This window comes from Solanum dulcamara, chromosome 4 (genome assembly GCF_947179165.1).
Source record: "Solanum dulcamara chromosome 4, daSolDulc1.2, whole genome shotgun sequence".
In the NCBI taxonomy this organism is placed as follows: domain Eukaryota; kingdom Viridiplantae; phylum Streptophyta; class Magnoliopsida; order Solanales; family Solanaceae; genus Solanum; species Solanum dulcamara.
The window spans coordinates 22457802-22467341 of NC_077240.1; the positions used below are offsets into that span (position 1 = coordinate 22457802).

The window sequence follows — 9540 nt, forward strand, 5'->3', positions numbered from 1 at the left end:
TGCTCTCACAATAAACTCTAATCATAACTATACATACAAATCTTGCATATCAATTCATTTATTTACTACCAACAAGGATTGTGGTGAAGTGTGAAGTACTCTTTCATTCTTAACCAAGAGGTCTAGGATTTAATCTCCTTAGATACTGAGTCGCTTTTATTAGAGAACACTTTATCCAAATGTGAAACTTTCCGACGCAAATTCGAATTTAATCAGCTACAATATGAATATAGAACAGAGATGAGAAATCAAGAAAAAAAAATTCATTTATTTACTGTCTTCAAAAGCAAGAAATATAATTATTTCGCATTAACATAAGATCTCCCTCTCTCTTTCCATAAGATCTACAATTATAGCAAATTTAATTGATAATTAAAGTTACATGCTTTTTTTAAAAATTTTGTTACTCTTGTATGGAAAATATTTTCTTATAATATATGCGTGCATTTCTCTGCAAAACACTGACTAGTGGATAGCTAGCTATCAAGTGGTAGTATTTTCTTGTTCTTTTTCTCATTGTCTACTAGAAATAAGGCTGGCAAAATGGTTGAAAAATAAATTAATAATCATCCAATCTGACTCATTAGATATGAGTTGGGCAACTAAAATAATGGTAAATATTAATATTATTGATCTCCATTTATCTGATTATTATTTTTCATGAGTTTTTATTTGATGAGATTTTTTTTAATTTTTATTTAACACATATTCAATTCAATCCATCGGTTTGATACTCTTAATTAGAAATAACAATAACAAAAATAAATTAAATAAAATTAAATAGTAGCCTTGCATCTTAAAAGTAGGACTGATTTGAAAATATTTTTAAAAAGACGTGAAGTCTGTTGGGGCTCAATGCACATGAGGGAATGAATACAACGAGACATGGAGAATTCATTTAAAAATTGAAACAAAAAACAAGAAAGAAAGAAAAAAAGGAGGGGGCAAAAATTATAAGATTGAAAATCGAAACTTTGTCAAAAAATTAGATGGCTAATTAAACTATTAAAATTTTTAATAAATACATTTAGATCTATGCTTAAAAAGCGTGCTTAATTTGTCATCATTCCATCGGCCATAAAAAGGGGAAACAATTCGGTGTAAAGCATAGTAAAATAGTATATTTTATAAAATAGGTAGTAGAGGTTAATTAAATCAATTTAATCATGATTGGGGCCCTTCCATGATCTTCGGATAAAGCATTGCAGTAATTCGTAAAAATGAAATTATTACCAGCTTAAGGAAAAGGGAAAAAAAATTGATGTTATTTTATTTTATTCCGATAAACGTGAAAAATATGTGGACGGAAGTATCAATTATATATAATTTATACAATGGAATCATAGATAGTACAATCAAAGCTTTAACCGATAGGTCGAATAACAAGTTGTTTTCTAATAAAAGGATTATGATGGACAACTGTAGAGGTAGGATTTTCATTGAGGGATTTAAGAAAATAAATAATTATGTTAATAGTATTTATAAATAAGCGGGTTGGGTAGGGTCAAATATAAATGGGTTGGTTCAGATATAAATAATTAAATAAAATTCAACTCTACTTTAACACGAACAATAAAATCGAGAAAATATGTGTTTGACATAATATTAAAATGAGTATGAGAGGATGTATTTTTTTAATTTTAATTTTGGATCTTGCCTTCTTCATTGTTATTTATATATACACACTATTCAATTTTTGAAACTAAATAAGAAATATAGAAAATTATACTATAAAAAAAACTATTGAAATAAGATAAATAATTTTAAAAAAGTTTAATGATAAGGATTTTTTTTAATTCTTGATTTGCATCTTAAAGGCACATTTTTTTTCTTTAATAGAACCATCTGAGCCTTCCAAATCCAATCCTATTCCTTAATCAAATATAAACTAAACGTTTGACATAAAATGGGTATGAGAAAATGTATTTCTTTTAGTTTTAATAATTAAAACTTAAAAAAAGTTATAAGTTTTAGTTAATTTACAAAAATAGAAAAGAAATTTATTGTTCAATATTGTAGTATCTAGTAAAATCAGCTATAAAATAAGATTGTTATTACCCAGATTCAAATCTGTGGAGCCGTGCACATCGTGAACCCCCCTTTTACCATTGAACCAAGCCCTTAGCTTATGTTGAGGGGGTTCATCAGTTATTACATATATGTATAAACCAAAAATTAATCCTATATATACATGGTAATTTTCGGATGATCCGAACCCCGTAGATTGTATGTAGCTCCGCCCCCTGATGGTGGAGTTGATAAATACTTTTTCATCCTTAACTAGATGTTTCGAGTTTGAGTCCCACATTTCTTTTCCAACGTGGGAATTTTCGATAAGAAATCTCGATTTAATCGGACTCCAATGCGGATACCGGACACCTAATGAAAAAACAAGTTGCTTTCTATTTCTTTTTCTTTGAAATTGATTATCTGAATTTTTTCATAACTATTATTACCTTCATCTCAAAAAAGTTCTCATATTTCATTTTCGAGAGTCAATTATAAAAACGTTGATCAACATTTTTAGATTTATTAATATGAAAAGTATCACAATTTATAATTTTCTTTTGTATAATGCAAATGAATTGTCTAAGTAACCATATCACCATTTCCACTTGCCCAAAAATATCCAAAGATTAACTGGGAGAAGTCTTTTTGTTGAAGACAATGCAACAAATGATTATTTATTTTTCCACCAAAGACAACTTCTTTTAGGTGTGTTCAGTACGAACGGAATTTTTCAAAATATATAAATTGAATGAATTTTTTAAATTTTTTTTATGTTTAGTACGTAAACAATAAGTATTACTATCTAAAAACATATGTAGTATTTGACAAACTCACTCTTTTTTTGTTTGTTATATTTTAGAACGATAATAAATCTGCACATTTTTCTGTTGAACTTATGTTTGTTATTTTCACTACTTATGTAACACACAAGTGTAATATCTTTACATGCATATTCAGTCAATTTTAATTTTTTTATTTGTTATATTTCACTTTAGAAGAGTTAATTTAATTAATTTTTAAAGTTATATTGAAGTAGAGTAATCTATAACATACAATTCCTACCATATTATTATGATGATGAAAAAATGCATTCAAAATGTTGATAAAAATAATAAAAGCTCTGGTAAGGCAGAATGTGGCTTGCAGGCTCAAAGTAATGATGGCTCAAGTAATTAAAGCTACGCCAACCTCAAAAGCAACGTCTCTTATTTTCTTTTTTAACTTTTTTGGTTTTAAAATACCCTCCAAACACATTTTCATATGTCAGTCAAAATCATATTTCCCTATCTTCTTTTTTTCTTTTCTTCTAAATTTCATCTCAAATCAAACAATGGCTAACTATAGAATGGATTCAGAAGAGGAAGCTTTGTTTCGAAATTCTCCCTATCCACTTTACTTTGTCCAAAGTCCATCCACTATCTCCCATGCAAATAGTGGAGATTTGTCTCGTCGCAATAATAACAACAGCAACAACAATAATAATAATAACGGTAACGAATTTTCATCCATATGTCATTCCCCAATGCCTAGACCGGAAACCGGTCCATTGGCACTCTCTCGATACTCCTCGTCCCGTGGATCTAACCACTCCTTCTCGCATCACGAGAAGAAGATCTCGTGTGACTCTCTTCAGAGCCATGGGACGGGGATCGATGAGAACATCGAGATTGATCAAGAGAAATGCGGCGGAGCAATGTTATTGGTTCATCATGGGAAAAATGGTAGTAGTGTTCGTGAAAACGAGGACGAGGATGAGGACGAAGACGAAGAGGATTATTATTATGGGAAAGGAAGTTGGATGAGGTTTTTTTCATTGGGATATTCCGATTCGACACCGTGGATCGTTGTGCAAGTAACATGGAGGCTTATTGTGAGTATGATAGTAGCTTTGGTTGTTTTCTACATTGCCACAAAGCCCCCTGCTCCTAAGGTTTCTCTTGAGGTAGCACTCTTTACCTCCTCCTTTAAATTTTTATTATTGGACTCGGGGAGCGTATCTCGGGCCCGTGAGGGTTTTCATCCGAACTCTCTCGATAAAAGATTTTGATTTTCCAAATATAAGAGTAAACATTGAATTAGTGGTTTAGAGGATTCAATACTCACTTTAAAGTTCCAACTTCAAATCTTAAGTACTGTATTTTTATTTTTCGAATTACCTTAATAAAAATTTTAAATCTGTTACTAAACTACCATTGACTTTTGGTCTTTTTGAAAAGTGAAAATCTTCCAAATGAAAAGGACATGAGACTTCGGCATTGAAAAGACCCAAGGTCAAAATGCAAGGGAAGGGTTGTTGAATGAAGGTCCATTTTGGAAAGATAAGTTCCAAAAGACATGAAGGCCCAAATTCATTTTCCATACATTTTTTCTCGGAAAAATTTCTAGAAAGAACATTTTTTAATAAATAATTACTGATTTTCGCGATACTTTTTATTTATTATTATTTATAGCAATATATAATAATATTATGATAAATATGTCATGTATTAAAAGTGAATTGTGCATGCAATATAAATGTATTATAAGTGTTTTAAAATATATTATATTTGTTTGGTAAGAAATTGATTATAAGTGTATTAAAATATGTGATAAATATATTATCCATAAATAAAACTTGTATTATATGAGTTTTATAAATTATTCTCGCGAATATGTATTAAAATTGTATTATAAGTGTTTAGTAAAAAAAATATATTATTGTTATAAATAGTAAATATTTTTTTAATGTAGTACATTTATGTAAATTTCCCTTTTTACTCCATGTAAGGCCCTTTTTAAGGAAGCCCAATATAAGGATCACTGGGCCGGATAATGATGGGTTCTCTTCAACATTTGGAGATTCTTACTTTATACAAAAGTCCAATAAAACTCATAACGAAAATCATTGTTTTTTCATAAAATTTTGTTAGTATAATCATAATATAGCTAATACGTATATATTATATACTGATTATACACTTATTATCTACTGAGTATACACTGAAAACGGTACAAACCATTTTAATTAGGCGGGTAAATTTCTTTTACCCGGCTAACTGAAATTATTAAGTAGACGTTTGGACATGAATTTGAAATTATTGATTTAGGTAGAGGTGGTTTGAAGTTAAAATTATGTTCGAATTCTAAAGTAATACATATTATAAATATGAAAATTCCATAATTTTTGAAAACTATCAAAAACTTCTCAAACTCTTATACAATTTTACAAAATGAGCAAACTATAGATCATAAACAAGATATCCGAATATGTTAAGAGTTTTTTTTAATAAATCTTGCAATTACATATCATTACAAATTTTACACATAATTTTACAAAAGATCCCGTGGTCCAATAGATCAACAATATTAGTAATTAACTACTATTTTTAAATATTTCTCCCACATGTACATCAATCTTTTCTCATCGAACATGAGTTTTTTTTTTTGAAAATTTAAAAACTTAGGGGTCAATTATAAAAAAAAATAATTAAAATTGAAACCACAAACTCGAAATTGATTCTTTAATTTAAGATTTCAAATAAAAAATTTAACTTAAAGTTGTAGTTCTATTTAAATGTCATAAACAAACAAATTTCAAATCAAAACCTAAAATTTCAAATCCAAATTACATGTTAGAACAGATTATCCTCTTTACTATATATAATTGGTGAAGTCAGCCTCATTTGCCACTCATTATTATTTTCCTTATTCAATTATCCTTTTTTTTTTTTACTTTTGACAATGGCAACAACATTATAATGCTAGATTACTTATCATGTTGCTACATAATCATTGATGAAGGGAAGAATTACACTTGTTCAGGTAATGTTAGTACACATTTAAATCTGAAATTGATCATGAATATTAGAACTAGTTTGGCATGTATGTCTGCTATTTTTAATTATCTAAGCTACAAAAGGAAAAGGAATAACAAAAAGCTAGTGTTGTCTATTCAATTTCTGGTTTTCTTGAGCACCCACTAGCTTATTTATCAATTATGATTTTGATAATTTTTAGTTTGAATGAATCTAATCTATTTGGGTCAATGAGCAATCAAGAAGGCCATGACCTATAATAGGATTAAAAGTTTTACTAAGTAAACTCAAAATATAAAGATGCACTGATCCAATTAATCAATAATATTAATAGCTAGTTATTCTTTGATGTGCTCCATCCATACGGTACAGATAATTTATTCACATAGAGCATGAGTCTAATTTTATAAAATATAAACTTATTATCATTTAAGAAAGTTTGAAATCACAACTTGGAATTTGATACTTTTTGGAGAATTTGATATTTGAACTTGAAGTTAAAATGTGTACAAATTTAATAAACGTATGTTGATTTCAAATCAAAACTTCAAATTGAGGTCCCAAATTCTATGACCAAACACCTACTATTTATACATTAAAATAATTTTAACCTTATATGTATAGTGTAATTTTTGGATAAAGAGGATTCAGATAAACCGCCTTGGGTTACCCTGCTCCAACGGTAATGACCTAGCTGATGATCTCCATTGCCTTTTGGAGGAGTGCATGTTCAAAGTTGGCCCAAGTAATCGAGCCTACATTATAATTTGTGGCAGTGGAAACCTTATACGTTTTAAATAAATTTTTTAATAGTATTGTAATTGTATATAATTTAAATAATTATTTAAATGTACCAAATTATTGTAGATTGCAGGTGTTCGTGAATTTGGACTAAGAGAGGGAGTGGATGGAACTGGTGTAAACACAAAATTGCTAACATGCAATAGTTCAATGATCTTACAAATAGATAACAAGTCTAAGCTCTTTGGGCTTTACATTCACCCTCCTACCCTGCAAATGTATTTTGGAAGGGTCCCTTTCATATTTACCCAAGTAAGTTTTTCTCACTCACACATTTTAATTACCATTTATATGATAAAACCTACTAATTAAGTGAAATGAATTGAATTAAGATGAATTTAGAGTAATTTACAGTGCAATCTCAAATGCAATTTTATGCTTGTTGGTCTCTACGTTTCTAATTCTCCAACCATATAATTGACTTGTTAAAGGATATAATTTTAGAGGTGGGCAAAACTCGAATCGACTAATAAATCAAATCGAAAAAAATGTTATTGGGTTAATGGGGTTTTAAATGGTCTTATAAAGAAATTATCGGGTTATTGATTCAATATTCGTTTTTAATATTAGGTTATTGGGTAAACCGATAACCCATTAAGACAATTGTAATTTACTACTTTACCCCTAAATAAATATTAAATATTAATATCAATAACCAAATATTAAATATTAAATATTAATATCAAAATTGAAAATCGATAAACTGAACTGATAATATATAAAATCAAACCGAATCGACTGATGCACACCACTAATAATTCTATACTCAATTAGAATTATATTGTACATTCGAAATCATGAGTTTGTCCTTGTTTTTTTTCTAATTTTCAACGTAAAGTGTCCTATAAGTTGATTTGGGCCAATAATAGAGCCCAAGTTGCCCAACATCTTTTAGTGGTTGATTTAGTCCAACACTCATTTTACAATAGCAACCACCGGCTGATATATATGTAATCTAGTTATAGGGTGATGTGAATTCAATAGTTTTTGTTTAGATCACGTATATATATTTTTAAAAATCATTGAACTTGTAAAAATATTTGGTTGTAAACCAAGTTACTTATTGAATATTAACGTGAGGGTGCTATAGAAATTCATAAATTTCAAATCTTAGATCTACCTCTGATATCACCGTCATAAAACTTAAATCTTTTTTCATATCCCTAATGCGTAAAAATTTACAAGTGCACCCAAGTTGGAACAACTTCAACATACGATACGATATATGAAGTTCATATATTTATGACTAAAATTCATCCATCTTTCCCGAACCACAACTATACATGACTGAATTTAGTCTCGCATATCTGAAGTTGTTTCGAAGTGGATAGACATATAAAAACTTAAAGAAAATGAGTACAAATTAAATAGCGATGTCTAGATAGAATACCCCAGGAACATAACATTGTCATTTATTATTCTTTGTTAGGGAAAAGAGCTTTATGCAGGGAGCTATGGGCCAACATACTTCAAGCTAAGTGTAGGGACAAGGGACAAGGCATTGTATGGGGCAGGAAGAGTTATGCAAGATCTGCTCCAATCAAGCAAAGGATTGCCTTTGCTAATACGCGTGCATCTCTCTTCAACTTTCCATGTTGTTTGGGGTCTCATCAAACCCAAATTTCATCACCAAATCGAGTGCCTTGTTCTTCTTCACAATTCATACAATAAAAGACATAAGACTCAAGCTTATAATAGCACTTGTTTGTTGATCCCTTCTTAAAACCATGATCATTTTTTTAATTGCAAAAAATGTTGATGAAAAAAAAAACAAGAAGAAATGATATTGTCACTTGATTGTTATCGCAGTAAAAGATTATATTAATGTTCAACCTTTTAATTTTCTCAACCGTAAGTTTTGTAAAGGATAAGGAAGGATCCATTAGTATATAAAATTAATGATGTGTGCTTCGATCTAGCGTAAATTTGTTTTCCAATTATATAGCATGATTTTCTTCCATTAAATATCGATTGTCAATTAGTTTCCCTAAGCCTATTCAAGTATTTAGCTTGGTGGTAGTATAGAGCACTGGGTCGATCATCAATTCGTCGTATTAGTTTATTCATATAGTCTTTAGCTTTTGGTACCAGATATCACATGTTCATGTGTTTAGGTGATCGACCTTGCATACATATTCTGCACTGCTTTGCTTTGTACTAAACGTATTATTGTGTGGTTCGTACTATTGATATCTCACATTGTGAGTTGTTTACTGTGTTTTCATTATCGCACTATTTTGTTGTTCACAATGTTAGTTGCTATGTTTTTTATATTGTTTTCTTCTTTTTTGTACTTGAATTCTCTATATTTGAGCCGATGATTTTTTGAAAACAGTCTCTCTCCCTCCACGAGGTAGCGGTAAATTTTGTGTCATTCTACCCTCCCCAAACTCCACTTATGGCTTAATTACTTCATATTGGCATTTCTCATTAATTCATCCCATTATAATAATTGTTTTCTTTATCTCACTCCGTTAAGTTGTTGTCCTGCACTGCTCTGCCCTGCCCTGATCCATATAGTGAAATCTTACTATTTATAGTTCCCTCGTTAGTTTAGGGTGTCATTGCTTACCAAACCTAAAGATTAATGTGCTATAGCCTAGGTGCTAAATTAAAAGATACTAGAAACGATAAGATAGTTTTGTTAGTGGGAAAAAGACTGAATTCTAAATTAATTATACATCTAATTGTGCTGACTGGTTTCTATATGTATAATTAAGATGATAATAATCTATCATTAGGAAATAAAGTGATGTCTTAATATAACATTAGGAAAGAAGTGATGTCTATCTAAGGCACGCTCTATAACACATTACACATATAGGTGGATCATTGGTTACGTCCAAAAAATGCGTACAAATGATTGGTTGAAAACCTATTAGAATGCAAGAAAGTTATTAGTAATTAGTTTAAATGATGATAAGTCTCATTGTAG

At 29.5% G+C, this 9540-nt stretch overlaps 1 protein-coding gene across 1 annotated transcript; it reads left to right on the forward strand.

The window, feature by feature from the left end:
* The first annotated feature begins 3265 nt into the window (after positions 1 to 3265).
* LOC129886958 (uncharacterized) lies at positions 3266 to 8525 on the forward strand. The gene is made up of 3 exons (XM_055961870.1): positions 3266 to 3952; positions 6672 to 6857; positions 8035 to 8525. The coding sequence occupies exons 1-3, from the start codon at positions 3341 to 3343 to the stop codon at positions 8326 to 8328; spliced, it is 1092 nt and encodes a 363-aa protein (XP_055817845.1). The 5' UTR covers positions 3266 to 3340; the 3' UTR covers positions 8329 to 8525.
* Positions 8526 to 9540: the final 1015 nt, after the last annotated feature.